The sequence below is a fragment of the Motacilla alba genome, chromosome 2 (assembly GCF_015832195.1).
Source record: "Motacilla alba alba isolate MOTALB_02 chromosome 2, Motacilla_alba_V1.0_pri, whole genome shotgun sequence".
In the NCBI taxonomy this organism is placed as follows: Eukaryota; Metazoa; Chordata; class Aves; order Passeriformes; family Motacillidae; genus Motacilla; species Motacilla alba.
In genome coordinates this window covers 62,924,208-62,952,086 of record NC_052017.1, presented here as the reverse complement: position 1 = coordinate 62,952,086, position 27,879 = coordinate 62,924,208, and the positions used below count along the sequence as shown (strand labels likewise).

At 41.6% G+C, this 27,879-nt stretch overlaps 1 protein-coding gene across 3 annotated transcripts in view; it reads right to left on the bottom strand.

Moving 5' to 3' along the window:
* The window catches only part of JARID2 (jumonji and AT-rich interaction domain containing 2), a 211,675-nt gene that overhangs the window by 118,739 nt on the left and 65,057 nt on the right, over positions 1 to 27,879 (bottom strand). For 2 of the 3 annotated variants that reach the window (XM_038124957.1, XM_038124967.1), the window contains exon 2: positions 1,206 to 1,341. In XM_038124957.1, the coding sequence (XP_037980885.1) occupies positions 1,206 to 1,341 (136 nt within the window). Of the gene's footprint in view, positions 1 to 1,205; positions 1,342 to 15,437; positions 15,459 to 27,879 lie in introns of those variants that run through there. The other variant, XM_038124977.1, reaches the window with a different exon arrangement.

Below are 27,879 nucleotides of genomic sequence, written 5' to 3'. Positions count from 1 at the left end.
GCCAATGCTGTTTTGTGTACACCTCCAAGTTTATAAATGGCTTGCTCTTAAACCTAGATGCCCCTTCCCATCAGATCAGCATTTGATATTATTACGGAACTGGGAAGTCTGAGGTCTTCTTTAATCACATTAAGGAGTTTGCAATTTCTTACACGATACAGTGACTTTATCATGCTGCCTGTAGTTATCCAGCCATTCCCCTAGTTTTTTGCCTTGCCTGCAGTAAAACTCAGTGGAATCTGACTCACCATGTCAACAACACAAGCTACATATAAATATGAATTACCTAGCAAGCAAGCACCCAGCTGCTGCTTTAATGCATTAGCACATGTATAGTTATGCACATGCCTAAAAGGAACTGCCATAAACCTCCATAAAGAAACAAATAAGCTCTTGTGAGTGAAAACTGTAAGCCTGCCCAGAAATCTGAATCCTGCTAGTCATCACTTTCAAGGCTCAAGCTAGCATGACAAAGCCTTTTCAAGTAAGGGTCTAAGTGACTCTGAAAGAGACACATTTTATATGCACCTCTCAGGATACCACAGATTTTTAAAGCAAGCTTTAAGGGAAGGGGAAGCAACAGATAATAACTGACTAGAGCATTAAAGAAATAAAATTAAATTCCTTTCAAGCTCCTGTCATCTAAGCTTGTCTGCATCTCCTTTTAATACCTTTAAACAACTGCTCTGTGAGCTACTAAACTAGGGGAGTCCAATGTCACACCACTTGGGTCTTCTCAGCCCTTTAAGTCCGTATGCAGATCCTGTGCTACACCACCTGTGGACTTGGATCACTCCAAAGATAGATCCTAGCAAGGCAGCTTCTTGCATCTGAGTGACAGTATGTAAATTCTGTCCAAGTGTACTTCCTCAAAGCACCTGAAGCTGATCACCTCTAAATGGTTACCTTCTCTGCTGACATACTCAGCACATCAGGAGGCAGACTGACTAGAAGGGCTCCTATTCTGTGGATTGGCATCCTGTCCCTGTCCTCCCCACACTGGAGGAGGACAGTTTGGTTCAGTTAGCCAGAAACCAAAACATACAGATTCTTCAACTCAAGTATCTCAAGCATTCCAGAAAGAGGTTCCTCTATGCAGATCAAAAGGGCACAGTGTATATACCAGATGGTACACTGGTCTGCCTCCCTGCTGCAGCATGGAAGGAGGATTGACTCCTTCCAGCAGTACCACGGAGGTGTCTCACCGTTCACTGCCTTGAGGCTCCCGCTAATGCCATCGCTGTGCTGCCGCTTCTGTGCATTCTTGAACTCCTTCAGTGATAAATAAAGGACCTTCCGCACCACCCTCTCCTCTGACCAGGGAATCCCATCACTGTCATCCTAAAGGAGATGGAAACAGAAAGGAGACATTAGTTGTGTGCACCTGGAACAAAACAAAAAAACAAATAAAACCAAATAAACCCCCAAAAGCCTAAGGCTACACAGATTATTTTTAATTCAGTGAAAGAAAGGGGGGAAAAAAAAAAAGAAAAAAAAACTGAAGAAGAATACTATGTAAGAAAGTGCAACCTGATCAGCTCTAACACAGAACAGAAACATAAGTATTATCAAATCAGAGCATTAGTCCCTCTAATCCTTTATTCTGCAAACAGCAGTAGGTATGTACCAGGTGTTAGGCAGGAGGTAAAACTTAATTGTTAAAATCCTTATAATGAATCCCTCATGGAGAAATTTATCACAGCCAGGAAGTGTTCTCCCAGGTAATTAAGAGGAGGGAAAAAAACCCCAACAAAAACTAAAATGAATGTTGCAGAAATTGAAGAGGCAAATTTGGTGAACCAACTTCTCTTGTTGCCATTTTGGCCTTCATTTGTGTCTCCTGGCTCAGGTTATTTTTCTTTCTGGTTTCGTGTTTGCATTAATTGCAGTGTTATAATGAAGTTGTACATTGATAACAATGAAGTTATTCTGAATTTATATAAGCATAAAGCCAAGTGGAATTTGGCTCATGGGGCATGTGTTTTCTACTTTATTTTTAGGAGACAAATGCTAATTTATCAAAAGGAATACCAGCCTACGTCAAATTTAGTACTCACTTTAGTTAAAAAATTAATTCCCTGGAAAAGCATTTCCCTAAAGCCTTTAGCATTCAAATAAATTAAGTCAGCAAATCATACAAAGACGTAAGTGACACAGGTAAGTCATCATATTTTCATAAGCCCCGTAATTGTCTTGGGGTCTTTGGAAATCACTAGTTGAGCATTCTTGCCCTTTTCCTCAGGGGCTACATCATTGCCAAAGCAAAAGATTAACATTTCTAGAGAGACCTTAAGTGGTAAGTGTACTGCAGTGTACTGTCACTGTCACCTCACACTGAAAACTCCACAAGCCCCATCAGCAATCCCCACCAGGAGGCAGGAGAGCTTAAGACCATCCATGTGCCAAGAAAAGACAGACACCGCCAACTTCCAAAAAAATAAGCATAATTTAGGGTGACCAGCAATAGCTTTCTCTTTGCTCCTCTAGTGACATATTGGAATTCAGCTGCTGAATTGTGATCAAAAAACATTTCCACCCCTCACCCTCCCTCCAAAAAAATTCTAGGACAAATTACTTGGCAGGGGCTAAAAAACAAAACAAAACAAAAAACAAAACAAAACCCCAACAACAAGAAAAGCAACACAATGACTGCAGTAAAAGCAGCCAGTATGTTGGCAGCAGGATGTGCATTTCGCACGAGGGACAAGCTACTACACTTTGAAGAAGGCTGAGCTATGCCCAGAGAGTTTTAGAGTACAGGCAGCTCTGGGCCAAGAAATCAAACTTTGTAACCCAACACCCACAGCAACCAAAAGACAAAAAAAATCTCTCGGCAAGCATTTTAAAAGGACTAGTACATCCAGTTATTTTGTCAACAAAGGTTTACACAAACAACTCTGGCTTACCATTTTGCTGCCAATGCAGCTTCAGCCCTAACCAGAAGCAACACTAAACAGAGAGGGCTGCAGCCCAGTTTTAACAAAGCTTGCCCAAGGACGCCCTCATTTGCATTCCCTCCACCAAAGGCCCAATGGGACATCATGTGTTTCTGCTTCACGGGAACTACTTAAGTCCTTAAGGGAGTCAGGCTCAGTTAGGAAACAGTTATAGGCAAGTCCAGACCCTGTCCATTTTATGGACACAGGCCTGTGGACACCACTCACTCTCTTCACGGGCATTCGTACTGGAAGCTGCACAAAAACACCCATCAGTTCCTCACCCCACTGGCCCTTTTACCCTGGCAAAAATCCAGAAAAATTTAAAAAAATTTAAAAAGAAAAAACCTCAAAAGAAATTAAATCCACTCTGTCACAACGTCTCACTGCAAGGAGCACATGCCAGCGTTCGCTGCTTCAACAGTGACAGGCTGCAACCTGCTGACAGGACTGGCCTAGGACTGGTCTTTAATTGGCATGTGCAGAGTACAGGACCTGTGCCCTGGCACCAGCTGGCTGCAGCCCCTCCTGTGGAAGGGAAGGCACTCACCACTGCACACCATCAGCCTCTGGTCTAGGCCACCCTCCTGTGAACTGCCTGGAGTCATCTCCCTCTCCTCAGGTAACGTGTTGGGTCTCCCCAGGCAATATGTTAAATGCAAAAGGATACACAATTTTCTGGCAGCCAAGGTGCCCCCCCAGTGCCAGCAACATGCAGGACACAGTCCCACCAGCCTGGGGGCTGCCTGGGCATTAGTGCCACCAGCCAGAGGTGGGGCCCGGAAGGTGGGAACCAAGACCTCAGAAGCCCCTGAAGCAACTTCACACCATACTCATTTCCTGGAGCTGTAAAACTCCAGATGAACCATACTGGCTCCATCTGCTCTGTGAAGCAGCAGTGCTGCCTCTAGAAGTGCACACGGAGAGTCTCTCTCCCCACCAGCCCTGTTGTGTCCAGGCTGCAGCCCCTGACCTGCGTGCACTGCTCTGCTGTGCGCTTCCCCTGCCCACACCACCCAGCTTGAAAAAAAGTCCTCAAGTTCTCCAACACCGTGTACCATCCAAGGTCAGCAAAATAAGGGGCTAAGCTTCTGCCAACACCTGTATTCACATGGCTCCATATTGCAGGAGCAATAAAAAGGTTTCACAGTCGCCAAGCGCATCTTCCCTGGAGCCTATGGCACAAAAGCAGCCGAATGCTGAGAGCAGCTGACTCAGAGCTCAGCTGAGCCACAGCTCCAGCTCCTGACACATTTAACCATAATTACATGGGTCAGATTGCCTCTGCCTCGTCACCCCAGTGGAGGGAAAGCTGTTGTGGGCTTGTGTGCCCGCTCTGCACTCACACCACCACCAACTGCAAGAGTTATCTCACTTTAGCAAAACATACACACACCCAAAACTGTTTAGAAATATGGTCAAGTGAAAGCCTTGAGGAATTTAATCTATGTAACTTCTCAACACCACTCCACCGCCCCCACCCCCATCCAAGCTCAAAGGGACTGACTCAATTGCTGCCTTTAAGTATTTCCACGGGGAGTAGAGATTTGTTAATAGACGGCTCTCAAGGCTGGCAGAGAGGGGTATAACATCGTCCAACAGCTGGAACTCGATTCACAAAAATGTAAGACAGAATTAAAGAACAATTTCTGCAACTGCGCAAGTAATTAGCCATTGAAACGACTTATGGGGAACTAATGGATTGTCCATTATTGACTCAGACCCAAAAAAGGACTGAATAACATCTTAAACTGTAGGTTCATCACCACAAGCCCACAACCTTCACTGCAGATTAGCTGAGATAATTTCTGCCTCCCAACATGACAGTAAGATTATCTTATAAACGCAGAATAAAACTAACAGACATTAACAACCAGGGAAACCCTGGAGCAGAATTAAGAAACAAAACTGCATAATTTCCTTTAAATTCATATTTTTTAAAAAAATACCACCTTCTTGCTTATGCCATTCTAGGGAACCACACATTGCACATTTACGTCTGAACATCGGCGACCATAATACATGTTTAATCAATACATAACAATAATTTTTATATATATATATATATCAATACATAACGTGTATATATCTGCAAAGAAATCACAATGTGCACCACCTGTACCTTTCACCATTCACCTACACCTTAGGTGCTTGTTCCCTGCAGTCCAGCTGCCTGGTGTGCACATGTCACCTGCACACAGCCTTCCTAAATTCCTATCATTCCAAAATTATACTCAAATATTAATTTTTAAAAAGCAGAAGCAAGAGGCAGGCTTAGCACAACCTCCTGGGCAGGTGAAATGTCATCCTGAAATCATGAGAGCTGCTGAGCTCCTTGGGCAGCAGCAGCATGACTCAAGCTTCTCCCTTCATTCATTGCAGACACAGCATTCTTCAGCCTGGCCCAACCTTGCCTTAAGCAAACAGGAGTCATAGTTCACAGGGTAAAACAAAGCTGGAACAAGGGAGAATGCATGCAGCACTCCATGTTATTTGCTTTAATTTTTACGTAAATACTTTTACAGCAGTGATCGTTTTATTTGAAAAGTCAGGACTTTGTAAGGTACAAAGATACTTATAAGCATGTGTGTTATGACTCAGTGAGGCTGGCATGTTTCCAGCTCTCTCTCTGGGTCTTTCCCAAGCACGCATCTCCTAACCTCATTCTTCATGCCAGGTTGCAAAAAGCAAAACAACAAAAACACAAGTTCCCTCTTTTTTCTTTTTCCAGCACTGCATCCAACACTTGGTTAAAATCACTGTGGCACCCAATGCCCTAAATGAATATGCTTTCATGGTTCAACAGCCTCTAGAGAGTCTTTCCTGCAGATGTAAGAAGGTCATTTTGAAGCAACGGGAAAAATAAACCACAAGTTTCTACCCTTTCCTCAAGGATATTTTTGAAGGAGAACTATTTCAAAGGGTGGTTTTTACTGCATTTATAGCAACATTAAAAAAAAAAAATGTCTTTTGCATGAAAAACAGAAAACACATTTTCATAGATCATACAAATTACTTTTCAGCTAAAGGACCGAGATGGAAATGTTTGTTTACTAGATTAAGACTTGTGACAGGTTTTTGCCTTTTGGCTGTATATTATCAATGAAAAACAGTTATACCTGTTTTTCTCTAAAAGTCAGACCAAAGAGGAATTGGTGGAAAACCCAGATTCACCTTCAGAGGCTGAGAGAGAACCTTCCATGCAGTCTCGGGCGAGTTACTGCTGCTAACTGCGATTAGCACTTACCTTACTCATTTACAAAGCCTAATTTCTCGGTATGTGTATGGCACAGAGCAAACCTCACAAGTAAGTGCCAAGTCTCACTGCTGTATGAACACACGTACTTCCCCTGCCGCTACGTTAGCGGAGGTCTCCATGGTATCACAAAGTTCCATCAGCCTCTTTAGCACCCCAAGTGCACATGGCAGAGGGAAACCCCACTGCTGGCACGTAACCTCCCTCTCTGATAACCTGCAGGACCCAGGGGGCTGCTCCAGCACCAGACAGTGGAAGCTCTTCTCGGCACAAACTCCTAGCAATAGTTTGAACTTTCAGGGTAACAATTTGAAACCAGACTGTAATATATTCAACTGAAGCTCCATAAATAAAGATTTTTGGCTCCTTCTGGCAGTTATCATGCTGCTTGGACTTCTTACAGCCAAGCAGAGCATGGTGCAAACTAGTTATACTCATATATATCCACAGTAATATCCTTGTAGTCTTTCGCTTACTATCAAGGTCCCTCCACTCCTTTCTCTCAGAATAAAGTTCACACTTATTTAGTATTTAACCTTTGAATCAAGTTTAACTATCCGGAGAGGATGTAGCAGCTTCTCATTTAAAACAAACTGCTTATATTCAGTGAGAAAAAATAAAACCTCATGAATGGCTTAAGTTGATGAAGATTGATACAGCTTGGAGACTTTATAGTGGAGTGACTCATGCCTTCTGGAAAATGTAATCTGTTCTGTCTAGTTTAGGAAAATAGGTCATGTTTTAAAAATGTGCTAACTAACATGAAGAAAGGGGAAATTTCCTTTATTAATGGCCCTGTTTTAGCATTTATGTTTATCTGGTAATTATAGCTACTTTTCCCCCTCGTACTTCCAGAAAACTTCCCTAAAGAACTCACATTACATTACAGCTCCCGATGTAATCACGGTAAAAGAAAAGTGGAAGAAAACAAAAATCTCTCTCCTTCCTGCCTTAGCACTTCTACAGCTTTCATCCCCTGCAATCTCCTATTGGTCTGCACTCTTTCACTGCCTTCTGCTGCACCAGGGACTGCATTTCCTTCTTTCAGATGAATTCTGAATAGCAGCATGGGAGAGAAACACTCTGGTTTTTGGGTCACTAAAGGCCTTGGGCACTTTTAAGCCCAGTGAGCTTCAACCTGCTCTTGCAAAAATACATTATGGTAGAAAAGTTACAGCCAAAATCTCCAAATCTGAGTCATTCCCAAAACTGAGGCATAAAAATAGTTCCTAAATTTATCTTAGGCCTAATAATGAAATAATTAAGAACAGTTGGTTTGTGTGTTGTTTCTTTTACATAAACTTAAGAGGCCTTGATGATGTTTCTGCACCTCTAGAAAACTATTACTCAGTATGAAACTAGTGAAAGCTTACAAACTGTCAACTGTTTCCCATATTGGTCCGCCAAGATAAACACCGGGGGGGGGAAGAAAAAAATAAAAAAGAAAAAAAGGCAAAGCCCAAACAAATCCAGAGTCTGGTCTAAAGTTTTTTTAATTTATCAACTTACAGTACAACTTCAACTAAAACCATCGCAGTGATAGCACAGACTCCACAGCTATGACTTTCTTAAGCCGGATTAGGAATCTAAACAATCATTTTACACCCAAAACATCTGAGCTTTGGGATCTGACATGAACTGAGGGTGGCAGTGTGGTGGTGGAAAGAGGTATGGAAGTGTAAGCTAATTACTCAGACTGAGGGAGTGGTTTTGATCCCCAGCTTAATTCAGCTGGCACCACATTGGATAGACCTGCTCCAAACCAATGCCAGGATTAGCCCTTATGCACTTAATTGACCAGCTTGATCAGAAGAGTGAAAATCTCACCCCAAGACAAGAAAAATTACTGTCTTCATCCAGAACAGCTTCTTTATTCCCAACCACATGCCCAAACGGTGACTATTGCTGGGGCAGAGAAAAAAGTGCAATTGTCCCTTTGCTCAGCAACTCACACTTGGAGGGATGCAAGCCCACCAAGGCACTGAAACATGACAACCATGAAAAGGGAGGGAATCACACATGGCATTCAGGAAATGAAAGCAACTTTGTTGTAATGTAACTACTGTGAGCCCTAAATATCTCACTGCATTCTAATGAACCTCACCTACTTTTAAAAAAATGGATTGTGTACTTTATAGAGAAGTGAAAGGGAAATATAAAGGGGTGGTAGGACATCTATTACAGGGGCAGGGCCTGCAATGATTCAGGTAGGTCACAGCCTGACAAGGTACAATTTTCTGTCTGACCATCATTTGTAGACAATTTATGCCTGAGCAAAAGCTCTGACTTGATAAATAAGTTCTTACCTGGTGCTCTCTTCAAAGGAAAGGAACACCTCCTAAGATGTACATTGAATGATCTTTGAAAAGGTATGCTGTATATAAATACATCCTTCCTATGCAGAAACCGAAATAATTTAAGCATCATTTCCTGTGTTGGTGAACTGGTCTAAATCTTTCTTAAAAGAAAAACAAACAAACCAACCTGATGGGTGATGTTTACACTACACATCTTCACTTCTCTGAAACACCATGAAATGATGTATATTTATCTTTGATTACATAGTACAAAAAAAAAAATACAGCTGAAATTGGATTAGAAACTTCTGCTGAAAAACAATTTATTGCATAACACAACTCTGACAGCCTGGGTTTCTGGCCACCAACTGAGCCTTTATAAAAATCTGCTGGGCAGCTGCCAAATCAGCTCTTTGAGTCTTGGCATGTCCGACATCTGAGACAGTAGTCAAGGCAGCCACATGTCCCATGCCATCCACAGCCCCGCGCTTTTACAGTTAAATGGTACCGTCAAAGAACAGAGAAGTATGAGCCATTAAACACACAAAGGTAAAAAAATCTCTTGCAGCTGCAAATCTGACAACTCTGATCATGCTGCAGAGGACCAAGAGCTACAACAGGATTTCTCCTTTTTCACGATCTGGTATTAATTTGAACATAAAAGTAGCTTAAGAAGAGGGGAAAAAGAGAAGCAAGAAAGGTAGCAAGCTCCAAGAAATGTGTATACACCTAGCTGAAAATCACTGCCATTTATAAATTTCACATTCCAAATATTTTTACTCTGTCTCCAGCCGTAATTAAAACTCTCCACCAAGTACACTTCAGATAGACACATAAAACCCTGTATGCAAAGAGCATTCAGCAGCTCAAGATAATTAAATTCAAATATATCCTTTCAAATTAATTTCATTTTGATTCAGTTAGTGTTTTATAAAGGTGTTTGAGCTCTAGAATGCAGTCTTATGAATACAGTCCAATAAAAAGCACTTTCTGCAGTTTAAATGCCTACTAATAAGACCTACAGATGTCTATGGCTAATCTAATTCTGCTGCACATTGCTAATTATATGAAGACTTTCTTCCACCCTCAACTTGAAAAACACTAACCACTTTTGCATGCCAAAATAGTGTTTAAGTAGTAAGGAAGAGAGAAAGATAAAACTGGTGTGTTATAAATTTGCCTTCAGTATTTAGATGGAAATTTAAAGAGATCTAATTTTTTGGTGTCTCAAAGCATCTGAAAGATTGGTCAATGATACCAATATTTTAGAGAAGCTGAAGAACTGTTGATGTGTTTAGCATCTATGCTCACACGCACAACAGGAAATCAGAGTTCATACCATTTCCTTCAGAGAACTGTGTTACCTGGATACTGAAGCCTTGTCTATGACACAGGAATAGATCTGCTCATCTATGTGCTTTATAGGATTATAGCAGTATATGTGTGTGTGTATGTATAAGTGTGTGTGTGTGTATATATACACATACATAAGCAAAAATGCGCATCTGCGAACAAAGAACTCAGACTGCTCCCTCAGTGAAATAAGTACACCAGCCCAAAGCCTATGTACTTTAGATAACAGCTGTGCCCACCAGGAACCTGATGCCTTCTAGGCTTAAGGCTGCAAGTGAAGGACCCCTTGAAAATCTGGGAAGGACACCATATCCCTGCTGGACGACCCTGTACTCACCCCCTTTTAAACCTTTCCAGTATGAATGGGTTTCACTGGTTTAAAAGAACCGAAGAGGAAATTATGGCTCACCTGACTCACTTTGATGGCACTGTAGCAGCTCATGCCTACATGAGCAGCTCCACCACTGAAGCTCTGCAGTGAAGAGTGTGGCATTGCCAAAGCTGGGCCGTGGCAAACTCTACCCACAAAGTAACTTCCACTGTGATGGACCTGCAAGTTTGCATGAATGTGACCCAAAGCAGGTCTGAGTGATGGAAGGAGTCCCTTGTCTTAGCTTGGAAATGTTTAACTTGATTTCTTCCCCTTTCATGTCAGTCTACAGGATGTCTGTATTTCAGGCAATCATCAGGTTTAAAAATAGATTTAAAGAAAAAGAAACCTGGTCAATCTTTTAACCCAGGGAGGGGTAATGACAGTCAAATATGCTGAACCTACTGCTGGGAAGCCTCAGGATACTGGTGCCTGAATCAAATTTACTGAGCCTGATGGGGAACCGAATCAGTTGAATTGACACAGGCTTCTGGGATGGAAACACTGATACTGCACTAGAAGTGCGACATGTTGATTTTATTTGATGCACTACCCAAAAAGGGAGATTTCTATTAGAATAATTTTGTCCTTGTTTATGTTCCCAACTGGAAGAATATCCTTTAAAGCTAGGAGGGAAGTATCCATTGAAGCTGGGAGATGTAAATTAAGCCTATACTCTTTGCTTCTAAGCCAATTAAAGGACATGTATGAGGAGACTCTAAAGCTACTCTCAATGTATTTTCAGGTCAGTGTAGTTACATCAGTAAATTTTCTGCACAAAGTTAAGCTATGTAAGCAGTGGTCACCTACACTCTAAGGCTTTTCAGTATTAAATACACGTGGCTTCCAAAATATTACCCAGCAAACAAGTCACAAATTTCAGACTGAGCAACACCGAAGTTCTGCTTTGCCACTCGCAAGCTCCATGAGACCTGTTTGGGTTGGCATTCAATCCCCTCATCCCTCCTCCACTCCCTGATCAATGGTAACAATCAAACTTTACTGGAGATATTAGAAGTACATCAAAGACAACCATTAAGCTTTTAAGTGCACTAATTGACATTTTAGGACTTACAAATCCATGTACGTGTTCCATCACTCAATTTAAAAGACTTGATACCCCGCCTAGTAAGAGTTCCCTGTGTTTTTAGAGGGTAGAGGAGGATTTTCAAAGCTATTTTTTTCCTCTCAGACAGGATTTTAGAGAATTCAAATTACAAACATAATACACTTCAAAAAGTAACACATTTCACAAATTTAAGAGCTCTTCCATAAAAGCTGTAAATGGCATCACAGCTACAACTCACAGGCTTCTAAGCTCCAATGAATTCTGCAGCTGTTGCTGCACATTGAAGCCAAATCATTGTTACCTTCTCACCACCACAACTGAAAACCCCAACTATGATATTACTAACTGCATGGTGCTACATGAAAGAGAAGAAGGGAAAAAAGGAACCCCTGCATCATTTTGCAGCTTCTTCTTTCTTCCTTCACAAAGCCAGCACAAAACAGATGCTAAAACCATGAGGGACTGCTTTAGGTTTTCCTGCAATGACTATCCTACAACAGGATCCAGGGAAGCATTTCAGAACAACTGTCCCCATGGACGCTGTGACATCAGAGGATACAGCACTTTCTTCCCCAGGTATGGTGACTTACAGCAGACAAGGCACTACCCACAGCCAAGCCCAGCCTCTGATTACAGAAGAGCATCTCAATGACAGCAGGTCTGGACCCTTCTTCTATTACTGTCACATACCAACATGTTCACCTTCTGTTCTGTTAGAGAAATTCTCATTCAGTCCCAATATTTAAGGCAACAAGAAAGATCAAATTAAATTCCCAGGGTTTTAAGCCGTTCAGTTCATTGCTAGATCTATTTTAGGGTCTGAGGCTGCCAGCCACCCCCACAGAATCTGCGCACTAAACAAGGCTTTTGACAGGCTTGTTTATACCTTCTGCAGCAATCAAAGGCAAAACATTACAAATCAAAGAACCAGGAGACAAATACAGTACTGTGCATAAGAGAAACCTCAAAAAGCTAGCCAGCAGCAAACCTACTGCTCACCGAGCCCCGCGGAGCAATACGAGATAACACAGGAAAGCAGAAATGGATGGTTAAGTAAGAACAGGCTTGTGCTGTACGTATGCAAACATCTGCAGGCAGGACCTCTAAAGCACACATCCATCAAAAGAAGCGGATGCAGAATCACAAGAAAAAGAGCAGGGGAAAACGTATTCATTTTCTCCAGAAGTACCATGGAGGAAAACCATAATTTAAGAATTCCCGTTTAAAGACTGCAGGGGACTTAACATTTTTACTGGTATCAGAAAAACAACAAAGAAAAGAAGCAGGCATGGACAATGTACAGTATTTCTGGGACTGGGATTTAAAAGGAAATGGCAAAGGCTGCATTTTGGGGCCTTACACGACACAAGGCAGTTACATCACACAAAGCAGTTGCCTCCAATCCACATCCTTCCTTAGAGAAGGCAAAATCTCATTTTCTGTTCAATTCTTTGCTCTGTGGAACATGTGATATGGATGGAATCCATTTTACTCAGCGACACTCTCACTATGAACTGTACGGGCCATACTTCAACAAACCTGCCACATCAGGGAAGCATCTAAGATGTATGTTAAAATTACACCCAGAAGAAATTCAGCAGTACACCTTTGCTACTGTGTTCCTTTAAACCTTTCACCTCTTAAACTGCAAGTTCAATGCCAGATTATAAACATCGTAAAAGCTCATAAAACCTAATCATAAACCTGCCAGCTCATTTCAAGATTATTTGCTCTTAGCCTTGCAAAAACATCATAAGCGGTACAAGAATTGCATCATTTCTCTGCAAACTCTCCAACCCTTCATCTGCAAGCTAAGGGATGGGCAATTGTTACAGCATTACCTCAGAGAAAGACCTTTGCAGGTGATTTTCACAACACATCACCTGCCTGCTAAACCATCCGCAGCAACATCCCCAACATCAGCCTCTGATGAAATCACCTGCTACTTTACCTTTCTCTTGCAAAATCTAGCTTTGCATGCTACCACCACAACTGATCCAGACATTATCTTCTTCTGCAATTGCAGCAGGAGTAAACGCAAAGTTGAGATTTTGGGACAACTCTGTGGGGCCCATGTAGCAATGCCTGCCTCCAGCCCTCCCAAAGACTGAGCCAGGCTCCACTGCAGCTGCCCAGGGAGTGGGCAGAAGCACAGGCTGATATACATCTCCTCACACATCATCAGCATCAGCTGCTGGTTGTGTGCATTAGCCTGCTGTAGGCAAAGAGGGGGCACTTCATTATGTGGGCTGGATTTCCTGCATGACCAGCCACATCATTTCAACCCTCCCAAGGGAAAAGACTGGGGGCTTGATGGAAGCTGTCTGTTGCTTCTCTGTAAAAAAGGATGGTTTTAGTGGAATGAAATTTTCATGGGGGTCTAGACAGAGCAGGGCTTAGCAAAAACAGGTTTCAGCCAAAACATTGCAGGAACTGGCTCAATTGTATCTAGCAACACGGCAGTGATGGCTATGAAGGCCATTTGCAATCGAGTCTGTGATTTAACCGTACCCACAGTACTGACAATAAACTCAACCCGAACTTCACACTTTAGGCACACAACAAACCACTTTGGTTTTCAGCTTTGCTGTGTGCTTGCAGAAGGCAAAACAGGGTAGCCAGAAGAGGGAAGGAAAAAAATGAAGACTGGATTAGAGCAGCCCTATATTTTTAGGTATGGATTAGCTCTTGCAGTCTCTTGGCAAATGAGGTGGCAACAGAGAATCATCCAGGCAAGCTTAGGAGCTGCGTTTCCGTTTATTTTAATTGCAGTCTGTTGAGTCTACTGTTTTGTTAGCTCATTCAAGAGTAATGGTGGAACTGGAGGCTGAATGCAATAATGGACTGGGCAAAGCAGATATATCCACCCAAAGAGAGAAACTCCTTGACTACCAGCCTCTGCTTCTGTAAAACAAGCAGACCAGCACCATTCCTGTGACACTGTGAGTAAGCAAAAGATTAACCACTTGTAATTTCAGCCCATGCAATTCCTTATCAAAAGGCCATGACGGATACAAGGAGGAGGAACAGACTAGCAATGATTACACTCCATGTTGTGGACAGGCCCAAATTTGGTGGCTCAATTTTCCTACTGGGGCAGTCTCAGATGCACTGGCACATGATCACATCCAGTCATATTACGTGAATGCAACACCCTTTGAGAGCAGCAGCTCCAACAGGATGCAGGGATGGAGCTATGTGTGCCTTGGGAAAGCAGATCTTGCTGAATCCTAATTAAAATTTAAAAAAAAAAAGTGTAACTTGTTTAAATGCCTTTGCATCGCTGGGTGACCTATTCCTCCCCGTGACTCCTGCATCCTAGCCACTGCAAGTCGCTGCATACAGATGTAGCAGCAATGGTACGGCTTAATCAGTCAATGTTTTCACAACACATATTTCAAATATTAAGCACTTATTGAAGACTTAGAAGTTCCTGTGTAAATATTTGTATTATATTATACTGCTAACGCTTCCTTGCCAACTGTGGAATTTTAAATCTATCTCGTCTGATAAAGCTTTATTTACATATCACACTGCTCTCGATACTCAACAAAGTGAACTGACTAAATTTACACCAACTCCATTGAAGGAGTACTTGTCAGGAAAGAGCAACTCAATGATTTTCTGTCTCTGTTGTGTGACCAAATGAAACCATAGGCAGTCACATGCCTTGTTTTGGGTTGCCATGAACTGTTTTCACTAGGCAACAATGCTCCCAGGGAAAGAACTGCACAAATCCACCTTGCTCTTAAAATATGATCAACCAGCACAGTCTACTCTGATAGCTATATACTCCCAACAGAGAGTCTCTGCTCAAAATCTGGGAAGCTGCTGGCACCCATTCACCTTACATCCATAGCACTGCCGCAGTTGCTTTAGCCCTCTAAGGCCCTCCCAGAACGCTACAATGTCCTCAGGCTCCGAAACAATCCTAGGGATACTGATGGAAGAAGCAGGATTTCAGCCACCAGTCACACGTGGAGGCAAGCAGAGTTTGTCATTTGTATGTTCGGGTCAGATTATCACCTCCCACTATTTTACCAGAGGGGAGGTCATGAGAAGCTGCTAATGCTCAGACAAGCAGTTAATGCTTGGCAAAACATGATCAACACGCAACCAAAAGCAAATGCAAACACCATTATTAGTCCCAAAGTACCTCATGTGGAAGAAATAACAGCCACCAAAATGTGGTGAGGTTTTCTTCTATTTCTGAAAAAGATGACAGATTTAAATTGCCTGGTTTTCCACACGAGCTTTAGAAAATACTGAGCAAACTCCTTATCCTGTCCCTCCCCTTCTCCCCCACAAAAATCCTAAAAAGTGAAAGAAAACTTAAGGGACTTCAACTCCAACAGTTGATACCAAGTTGATCATCAAATCATCTTCAAAAAACCTGAGTGTCTAAAGCATTCACAGTATTGAAGAAAAACCTGTAGTATGATAATAATCTGTTTACTCACTGAATCCAACTCACAGATTTATTCTTTATTTTACACACTGAAGGAATATTTACTCAGTGATGAACTTAGCTAGACTTGCACAATCATATGTTGAAAAGGAAAAAAATGGAGTTGAAGTTGCATGCTACCTTTCAAGAGCTCTGCCAGCTGGAAATATGCTATCAGTTGTCTGTTCCCTACATGACTTGAAAGCAGAGGAGTCTGCTTAATAGACATTCACTCAATTTCACCTTGTTTACTTCAGGTTTAGGAAAACGGCCGGGAAGAAAACAGGTTAAACATTTTTCCTTTTACGAATATTCTCCTGTCTTTCTTAGTAACAAGCTGTTAGTTTCAGACCAAATTTATGACATTTCTAATCTAAAAATGTTATGGAAACTGGAAGAACAAAGTAGAAAAGGATATATGACAAGAATTTTCCTTAGTTCCAAAATCTGAACAGTATCATTCTAAGAAACAGTAAGTACCTCCAAGCATTCTGTATGTGCTACCACCAAGCCATACATTTCAGTCATTATACGTGCATTTCTGTTCTGGAGAAATATGCTCTGCTTCCACAGAAAGTCACAGGCACATATAAACCAATAGTGGAAAGCAACAGTTTTTTGCAAGGCAGTTTATTCAAGAAAACCAAAATTCAGTATGTGCCACTTTTGTAGAAGCCTTTAGGCTACTTTTTGCCATGCGCAGGAAAGGACAGACAGACACACACAAAGAAGTACATGACACGCGTTGCCCATGAGTTGCTGTGTCTCAAGCCTCAGCCAGCAGAGCTGAAGCTCTCTGTTGCCCACAGCTCCCTGATAGGGGGCCAATTCTCTTGCCCCAGCCAATACAGATAAATAAACAAGGAGCACATTTGTGCACAGACATCTTTTTTTTTTTTCCACCTTACCAGTCAAGAAATGCTACTATATACAACAATTACTTAACCATGTACATCTGAGGTTAATAAAAAGACCATGCTTTGAGTGACAATATCTACTTTGCCCTCACAGAACTAACTCTTTTTTCCCTACAAATAAATGTTATTATTCTGAAATTGAACCCTGAGTGGTGAACTAGTAGCTCGCTTTCTTAGACACTTCAATACATTAAGTGTTTTGTATTATGGACAGATCAACTGCCCATTCACTAAGGAAGGTTACCAAAGTGATGCTGTAATCTCATTTAGCTCCCCCAGTGTTTACCTTCTACAGCCAGTCTTGGATAGCAGGGGGAAAAAACCAAACCATGCAAGAATAAAGCTGGAACATTTCAAATGTGGAATGAGAAAATATTTACTTCTCAGGTTAGAGATCCTTTTGCTCCAGCTACCTCACCAAAAAAGTATGGTGCCAAAAGTATGAGGAGGTAGAAAGATATTTACAGATTGGAAATGTTTTGAAATGTAAATGAAAAAGGCAGCAAATGAAAATGCTGTGAAAGTTATTTAACAGTTAAACAATCTAGTGCAGTTTGCAGCAAACTTCATTGGGTAAAAATTTGGATTCGTGACCAAAAATATACACAAGATCAAGGCAATGAAAACGAGGGTAAAAAAGACATAAATCATGAAGTTTAAAAGCAGTCATTCCATTTGCACTTTTTTTCTGTGTTTGTGGCCTGTAACACTTGCCAGGGATGGCAATCTGGTGAGATTCTCACACACACACACACCCCCCTCCTATAATAATAAACCTTCTTATTCATGTTGCAGAATAGATTCTGTGCTGAAAACTACTGGAACTTGGAAAATGGACAGGGAAAACAAGAGGCTCAAAATTCATCTCCAGAAGGACTGAGAAGGGCAGTAGGACAAAACAAGCAAACAGTTACTGGTGCGAAAAGATGAGAGAAGGCTGACCAGAGTCTTCACTTTAGGCAAGATACCAACCTGAGGAACAATTTTTACCTTGGGGCAATAACCAGCTTTTGGTGTACAGTGTGCTGTGAGTGGAGACCCACAGAGAGGGGAAGAGCGGGAAAGCAAGGCTGGGTGAAAGGCCAGCGTGGTGTTGGGAAATCCCTGGCATATGTCTGAGTGGGCAGAACTAAGCCTAAAAAAAATGAAGCATCACAGACCTCAAAGTATTCAATACTGCAATGTTGCATACAGTGTGTCACTTCTGAATGCCATGTCCAATTTCACCCACAAATAAATTGTTTTTACGTGGAATTTCCAGGAAGAAACCCATGCTTGTCTACTTGTGCTCAAATGAGTCCTTTTCTCTGCACTGCAGATATACCTAACTAGAAACATGGCTGGCCTAGGATAAGCACTCAAGGACACAGCACCATCTATGACGCAGATGGCATCATGACCTATTTCTGTAATAAATCTTATTTTAATTTAGGAAACAGTTTTAAGATCCTGGACACGTTAATTACCGTGAGGAGGAGATGACCCGTTCTGCTGTGCCTGCAGGCATATGCACCTGCACAAGAGGACCCTGCACACTGGGTGGGGGGCAAATGGGCCAAGCTCAGGGTGGATCAGCGGCGGCCATCCCAGGCAGTGGGATGAGTTCATCAAGGACACTGGAACAGCTGGAGGTAGTCGGCACGACAGCTCATGTTTGTTCATACTGTAGAGTGCCATGGCCAAGGAAGGAAGGAAGGAAGGAAGGACACTCAAATGGGAATACAGAAAAAGCTACCAAACTGTCCTCAGGACTGGGTAGAGAACATGGTGAGGCTGTAGCCACAGCAAGATGTCCTGGACCAGGGTGGAAAGACATTAAGCACAGAAGGATATTGAGAAGAAGGAGACCCATGCAGAAAATGTTCTCACCATTTTTTTCCTCTACAGTGCATCCCAAACACCTCAAATGGGTTCATTCCCTCAAATTTATGTTATGGAATTTCTCTTACATGAAAGAGAGAAAAAGACATGTTTCTGCTTAAGCAGTAAATCAAGGTCCCAAACCACCTTGGGACCAGGGCAGTGAAATTCCACTTCTCAGGGACAGACACTTGCTTATCCCCTCAAACAAATGTGTGCCTCCACACGAACTCTGCAGCACACGGTCCTAAGGGCCACCATGTCTGAAAGGCCACTGTGTCTGAGCATTAAAAGCCAATCCTACTGCCCAAGCCCAACACTGCTCTGCTCCCAAGCCCAGTCATGTGGGGCAAGGAGAGGCAAAGCACCCATCCCACTGAGACATGTGCTGTCGGGGAGGGAGGCTCACAAAAACCTGCCCTATGCACAGAAGAGCCCCCTCAAAGTGAAGTCCAAACTAGTACAGGGGAAACCAGCCCAGAAAGGAGGAGACAAAATGGCTTCACTTGATTTTTACTTTGTTTTCCCTACTGTCCCTCTTATCTCTATTGCCACACATAGGAAATAAAGGAAGTTCAAAAGCAAAATCAATTAGTAAACAGAACCACCACTTCTCCATTTTAGCCAAGCATCTTACAGGGTCCAGCTGCTGCATTTTAAGAAATAAAGGTGGGGCTGCTTAATTACTCATATCAGAATCAGGTTTGGGCACTGCTCTGGAAGCATGGGCACTCTCCCATTCCCTATCAGGGAAAAGGCAGGATGATATAGTCTCAGAAAAGCTTCCCCAGCTGCCACACCAAGTAGAACACGAATTAAAAATTTATCTTATGCACTGTGCTCACAGACATAAATCTGAGCTACTCAAACAAGTTGCTTTGTGAGCAGCTGAATTAATGAGACCTGACTGCATGTGGACTCCTGTGCTCAGCTTCCCCAGCACTGTCCTCTCTGCTGACCAACACACAGCACCTGGCGGCCAGGAAGGGCCACCAGCTGTTCTTCTGCTCCTCAGTTCAGCTACACCACTTGCAGGAGTTACCTTTTTGAATCCTACCCCTTTGTGCAATTTCCTGGGCATCTGCTGACAGATTACAAAGCAGGTGGTGAAGGGCAGAAGGGTGATGGGAGCATGCTAGCCCACTCCCCACGCATAATGGCCTCTTCCCTTCATGGAAACCTTTGCCTGGCTGCTCCATGCATTTGGAGCAGCCCAAACCCTCACACTGGCCGTCATCTCCTCAGGCCCCTCACCAGCTCTGCTCCCTGCTAACAGAGCACACTGGATTCCTGCTCATGTACTTCTAGTCTCCACTGAAAACAACATTCAAGAATTCTGGGAAGCAGCTTACACTTTGTCGTAATTTTCCCAGATTTTCTTTCAAAGGCTTGACAGGCATCTACCAGCATTACACCTCCAGAAGGAGGAGGAAATGAAGAGAGGAAAAGCATGCAATTGCTAGAAAGCTCACAAAACCAATGAAACTACATCAGCTCATCTGATCTCAGCGTTACCTTGCCCCTACAGAACAGACTCTTGATCCAGCCCAAAACAATTCAATAGCACAACTGTAAACAATACCTGCAACCTGTACTCCTGCAAATATCTGCAAACTAAGTCAAAGATCTTAACTCTTTTTGAATGGAGGCCACAAGTTTTCAATAACTTCATCTTCTTTTTGGTGTATACCTGTCTAAATGCAGTTTATGGCTGTTGCTATTTTAGTTTCATCTTGCGTAAAGTCCAACTTTCTTTTCCTTCTCCACAGAAGGGTAGAATATAATGTTTAAAATATTACCCTAAGTTTATGAGTAAGGTGACGTAATCCTACAAACCAAGCACTTGAAAATCAGTGCTCCTTTTTCAAAGATTTCCTGCATATTCTGTATCATCTGACTCACCTTCATGGACAATGTACAAGTATTAGAGGCATCTTAGTCCACCTAGGAAGGCACATGCTTATATAGTCCTTAATAAACTGAATACACAGAAAAATCCACCACAACAATTATATCCACTTTAAAATGCATCACAGTTCTGAGGTCAAAGAAAATGGTCAGTTATAGAGATGGAGCTCTTATTCTTGAGCATTTATTCTGTGCATTTTTTGGGATGTCAAAGAAATCTGGATGAAGTGGAAAATTAAATCAAAGTACCAGGACATCTAGTTCATAAATACTATACATAAAGAAACTTATGTCCATTCTGTCTTGCCACAACTATCACAGTCATGTTACTTTTCATAATTTTTTTAAGGTTTCAGAGCTGTTGTGACAAGACAGTTTCTGGACAGGATTATCTAAGAAAGTCAACTAACACAAACTGAACAATGTGTGTGTAGCACAGATGAAAACAACCTTCTAGAAGGAAATATAAAATAAATGGTTTTCATCAAATTGTGGTCTCCAAAAGGGAGGATACATGGGGTTGCTTTCAGTGCACTGATCAGAAGAGTGACAAGTGACATCAGAATTGTGTGCAGAGCTCATTACCTGCTTTCCAGCACCTACCACAATTCAATAAGTTTTCACTTCCCATAGGCACTGTGGAAATTCTGAAGGCCTTTGTAACAAAACCAGGATTCATCTTTCAGTTATGACAGGTCCAAACAGATTTCATTTCTGCAACACTGGAAATGTAGGGAGGCACATCTCAAGCAGTCATACTAGCAATTTGACATTCAAAAACAAACACTGCAAACTCACCAGGAATGATTTACTCAAATCTCAAGAAAGCAAACAGCCAGCTATCTAAAAATAAGTCCTTTCCATTCTGTAAAAGTTTACTGTTTTCAAAGGTACACTTTAAGTATATGAAAAAGATTTTTTAAATTATTGCATGAGAATTTAAATCAAGAACCACCATGTCTAGATGAAATTCAAGGCTTTATTTCTGTAAATCAGATTTCTCTTCCCAATCCTTTTACCAAGAATAAATTATTCAAATAATCTAAAAAATGCCTCTCCCTATCCCACTCCCCCAGCCCTTCAGCATTACAGGTAAACAGCACAGCTTAGGCATTAACAGCCTTGAGCAATATTAACAGCTGGATAACAAGATCAGGAATCAACTGGTTAGTGTGAGTGGAGAGGGAAGTAAAAAATCTGGGGAAATGAGGACATCTATCAAGGCCAGAGAGAAGTTAAATATAATCTGTTTCAAGATCTCCTTTTCTTCTGTCCCCAGTTCTCAACCCTTTGCTTCAGCTGATCCCAAACAGCAACTTTGGGGGCTTCACTGTTTGGTTTTTGTTTGGGTTTTTTATTTTTAATAAGGAAGTACTAAAACTGATTTCATGCTGCTACTCCTGACAGAACTCTGAGAGAAGTTCATGGCAAACCTTTTTTCCCTTCCATATTGGAAAGTACTTAACTTGTAAGAAAATGCAGATCATCATTCCAATCTAACCTGGGGATTGAGTCTTACTTCCATGTAGGGGCTGAGAGCAGAGTCGATTTCTCTTCTAGATACAGCAGGAGCTCCCTTCAGACCCAGATGTATGGAAAAATTCTCTTACTGTAAGCAACCATCAACTAGTGTCTCATGCTCCTAACTAAAAGAACCTTTGAAACAGATCCTCACTACATCTGTCTGGTTTTATAAAAGGTTTTTAACAAATTTAAGTAAAAGTGGCATTAAGGATGTGACAGCACGGGCTTGAGTTTTAGCTACCAAACCACCATGACATGTTTTGGGCATACCCAGAAGGCTCATATTCCAGTTGCTCACCCAGGCTCAAACCCATGCTGCAGCATCCTCATGCATTTTGTTTTCTTTCACGTATTTACACCTCTGCTAATAAGCTGAAGCCAGAGCGGGCAACACTCACCTGAGCTGAAATCGCACCTTCCTGTTACTACACAGACACACATCATTACAAATGCAATCAAGTCTGGAAATGAAGGCACAACAGCCCAACCCCTCGTGTACACAGAACTGTAAATCAGTCTCTGTAATCCACCTCGTGTTTGGGAAAACACTTCTTATGATCTCATCCAGGGCTTGCTTGGAACTGTGGTTCCATGCAGACTGGGAACTCTCCAGCCCTGGCAAAATGGCTGCAGCATGAAGGCTGCTTCTCACAAGCATGTGAAAGAAAACCAGATGGGCTACAGAGATGCTCAAGATGCACCAAAGCATGCAAGAGAGGAGCTGGAGCCACAGGAGAGGCAAGAAAAATTATGGAGGTAGACACATACCTGCAAATCTGATTAATGTTCCTGCTCCTGTGAATAGCAATGCAAAGAGATTTCTTACTGTGGAAACAACATGGTTAAAACAAGGAGGAGCCTGGAAAGTTGAGAATCAATTTACGGATTTTGCAGTGTGGTTATGACAGTTCTCTACAGCAGTCCAAAAAGTAGAGTGGGACTAATTTTGTGTTGTTACACTTCAATTCATCTGCAAATCCTTATACATAGTGTAAAATTTAAAAACTCACAGACACACCGAGCACCATATACACAATAATCACCTTAATGGCCTGGGAGTGGGAGAAGATGTTTTTCATTTTTGTAAAATTGACTGAAGGCATATACATCCCAAAAAATGCACAGTATAAAATGATAGATTCTTTGGAAGTCAAAGGCAGATGTCAAAGAGATTTTCATCTGTTGGGGATTTCACTGAGAAGCATATATAACATTGCCACGAAGTCAGGAGAAGCAAATACAGTGGTTATATTTAAGTAGTTCAGCAGGAAGTCAGGCTGAAGAAAAGCAGGGAAAGTTAAAAAATTATACTCCTCTTACTATACACTTGCTACTTGGAAGCAATAAAGCTGACTTTAAAAAAATGTTACAAGCAGCAATGAATTAAGAGGATATCAAATGCATTTTATCTGCCCAGTAACCAAACTGGCAGGAAACAGCCTGTTACAAATGCTGCATTCAGAAGAAGCTGTTGCAGAAGGCAGCCTGACCAGCTCTCTCCTGAGCCAGGCAGCTCCAAGGAATCTGCACACCTATCCAGGACAGCACATTGATTGCTACACACTGCACCTTAATGATTCCTGAGGATGTCTATCATATGGCTGTACAGTGTTCACATCCCAGAGCAGCATTTCCCCAGGTCTGCATGGAAAGCACGACAGGCATGGAGGAGTTCAGCTCAGGAGAAGCTGTTAAAGCTTTTTTTGTCTTGGCACGTGTGACTTCATCAAGTGAACTTTGTTACACATGATTACTACCACTGGAAATCCTGTGTGCTTTAGCACTTGTGAGGCCTCTAGGTGTTGGCAAGGAAACACAGAAGGATGCACAAGATTAAAAACAGACCTGGAAGTTTGAAAAGTGCTTTTTTGAGTCCCTTGCATATTTTCCCCCCTTTGTTTAGTTGATCCAGAACTGCTGTCTGCATGGGGGTGGAAAAAAAATGTTGGCATTTTCTTCTCAAGGCCTAATTTCCCTTTATGGTATCCTTCCTCTCATTCTTTCATTCAGCTGTTCCACAGGAGATACTCTTAGGTCTGACAAGCCACGACCTTTAAACTTTGTCCAACACTACACTTCTAAAGACAACTGGTGCCAGAACTCTGCTTTATTTCTACTACGACTTTATTCTTCTTACTTTTGTTTTTTTTTATTTTCAGCCTGGCCTTTACATCAGACTATGTGCTGGGAAAAGACAAGTATTTCTAAAAGGACACATTTCATCTCAAGGCTTTTCTTCACAAATCCACCAAATTAGGTGGCTTATTATGAGGAATTAACCAGAAAAGCATGGTCAGCTAGAGATCCGGGTTAAAAGGAAAGACATCTGGAATCAGTCTGGTTCTTCCAGAAGTATTCTGAATTTCCCCTAAGGCTTCCCCTTACTTCCCCCTTTCCCCTTACTCCAGACACTGCTTTATTAAAAAGAGTACAAATCAATCCTCAAATGTCTTTACCTTCCATCAGGAGTTTTGTGCAATGGCATAATGCCACAAGAAGGACCCTGAGAAGTCCCACTCAAAATGTTTCTGTGGGCAAGTCGGGGGATCAGTAACCGTAACAGGCAGGTTGGGAAGCAGTGGCACTACTCTATGTTCCAGCCAGGAGGCTGGGACTCTCAACGGATGTGTCACTGTCCCCCAAGCCAGATCACAGCATGTACTGGGGGAAATCCCAGCAGAGAATGTGTTTCCTCTGAAAAGACTGGCTAGTTTTGATTTTTACAAATACTTTCATAACTCATTTGTGAAACAGAAAATACAGGAAAACATGTATATACACATACATACATATACATATATATAGGTAAAAGAATTATTATCATTGCATGGAGGGAGTATCTTAAAAAGCCTACGATATTTGCAACTGGCACATTCTATTTTTGACACCAGAAGGAACAAAATAATCTACCTAACATCACTGCCTAAATCAGTTGGAAAGAGAAAAGGTGATAAATAGATTTTAATTACAATCTAATTATTCACAGCTTACAGCCCCCAGCCAGATCCAGCCAACCAGAAAGGTTACTCATTTGGGGCACGGCAGTATATACCCTCTTTGACAGGGTTAGTTTTACTTAGCAGCCCATGAAACAAGCAGGACAAATATAATCAATTTATTACTAGAAAAACCTTGGGGATCACAGAATTGTAAAATATATCCAGCTGAAAGGGACCCCTTAGGATCACATATTTTTCTTTTTTTCTTTGTTTTTGTTTGTTTGGTTTTGGTTTTTGTTGTTGTTGGTTTTGGTTTTTTTGTTGTTTTTTGAAGGGGTTGTTTTTGGGTTTTTTTTTTTGTCTTTTCTACGAAAACTTGTTTCAAATATTCACATCATGGCATCTGGAAAACTTGTTTCAAATATTCACATCATGGCATCTGTCTGTGACACATATACTTGAGATTATATTTCCATTCCCAAAGAGATATACTCTGTAGATGACTACTTTTCACTCAACCTGAAAGTGGTCAACTGTGTCTTTCAAGTCCAAAAAAACCCTTTCACCCTGATTAATGAAGCCAAACCTTTCCACTTCATTTTCCTTTCAGCACAGCTGCTTCTCTTATCACTCCAGCTGTACTTTCCTCAGAGCTGCAACATGATGCTCAGGTCTGGAAAAGCTCAGAAATTTTATTTTTTAGCACATGGGTTTGGGATTTTTTTTTCCTGTAGATATAAAATACCAGACTGGAATGATCCTTTACATCTTTCTTGCAAAACACTGATAGATTAATAGCTCTTCTTAGAATTTTACAAATTTTCAAGAGCAAAATTTCTGCCTGAGGAGGTTGAAAGAATGCAGAACTTTATCAGGCCATTTCTAGAGTCACCAAGTAACAGGGAGCAACCATGGATATTTTTTTAAATTATTATAAAATTTATCCATTCTCAGTGAGATTCTGTGACTTAAAATTCACTACGTGGTTAATGTTGCTGAAATGTACTTAGATCAAATAAAGCCAAAAAATGAAAGCATCTGAAAATAATGCCTAAAGAGTTGGGGAAAATAGTCACAATTTCTGGTAGGCTTTAGAGGCTATGGGGCTCTTAGCATTTAAGTCGAGAAAAATGTTTCAAGAACCTTATGGAATATAGAACATAATGGCAGCAATTTACATTTTGGAGTTAAAAGAAAGAAGGCAATGTATGTTACACAGAGAGAAAACACAAAGAAAGAATTACTTCAACAGCTATGAAAATCCCTTGGGAAAACAGTATTTCAGTTTGAATGTGTTCTTCCTATTTCTTTCCCCTTCTGGAACGAATTACTACTTTTTTTTCTTTTTAACAAGTATACATATATAATATACACGTATGAACTGCATTTAAAATTGTTCAATAAAATTACTACATTAAAGAAACCACACACATTTCCAAGAGAATCAAGAAAGACAGACAGACCCTGTTCTCACACACCAGAAATACTGCCAGATACACAGGACTGCCCAAAGTCACAGAACAAAGAAAACTCACGCAGATGAGCAACATGTGGCAAACCTTTAATCAGGCATTTTTTCTATGCGTGCTAACACCAGCAAAAGCCAGCACCGGGAATGTCAATATTTCACAGAGCAGAACAAAACCAGTCCTGACAGCACAGGGGCATCTCACAGTGCCAGCAAACCACAGCACTGCACAAGCCAAAGAAGAAACACCTTTGAAAATCAAAACCATGAGGCATCTTGCACGACGCGTTCAGATGATCTGGGGTCTTAAGGAAAGAACAAAAAGAAATCGGTTCTATCATAATTCAAACAGGCGAATGGCAGGCAGCCATCCCAGACTGCCTACAGAAGACATCTATTGAGACACAGAGATGGCTCACCAAAAGAATTGTTTGGCTCTGCTTCTCCCAAAGAAGGAGAAGAGGTCATCCCTTTTCCCAAGGGTCTTGTCATCCCCCACCTGTGCTGAGATGGGATGGCACAATACACACACAGAGTACGTGGGCACTGCCCAGGCAGCCTGCATTTCCAGGCTAAGATCTGGAGCCACATAAGGAGCGAGCGGGCAGCACAGTCTCCCCATGAGCTTCAGAGTAGCCCTCTGGGAAACTCAGGTTCTGCCTCACCGGGGTCAGCTACACAACAGAGAGCCAATGTTTGTGCTCCTAAATTGGGTTTTAGAAAGAACAAATTTTCCTGCTCCCTCCCCCACACACACATACCCCCCCCCCCCAAGTTGACAGAAAAACAGGCTGGGGAAAGTACTTCAGAGATTTAAAAGAAAAGTATGAGTGCAAGGGAGGGAGGTATCTGAAGCCAAACATGAGTCAAACTGGCCATGATGACAGAGAGAAATATTTCATAGAGCTGCTGCTGGAACTTTTATTGTGCTTTTAAAAATTCTCCTGGAAAGCAAGGCTTTGTTCAGTTTTTGCTCATTAGATTTCTGCAGTTTCTACCCTATATTGGCCTATCAGACATTGCACACTGCTCTAATCCACACAGACACATCAGCCCTGCATCAGAAACCTGAGAGGAGTGGCAAGATCAGTCTAAATCGGTTCCTGTGCTGCAGCTTTGTTTTCTCATTTTACATCTGATCTGGAAAATTAAATTCTGTTTAGCTTAAGAGTCCATACTGTTACTGATTTGCATGCACTTATTACAGACACATATGTGGATTGTCAGAGTGAACATTTTTCAGAGCGATCTGATGAAGATTAAGGTAATTTACTTGATAAATCCATAATCATAAACTCAAAAAATACATTTAAAAGCATATTGCAATGTCAAAGCCTTTATATTATTTAGATTCTAATCTATGTATTTAAGCATTAAGTAGACCTGCATTTTCAGACTCAACGTTTTCATCTTCCTCGTCTTCCTCAGCACACTCTCAGCCATACTAAATTTCTCAGTAAGAGCTTCTGCTGCCCATTAACAGCTCAGTGCACAAGATCACTGAGTTATCACAGCCATTTTAGACAGCACAAAAT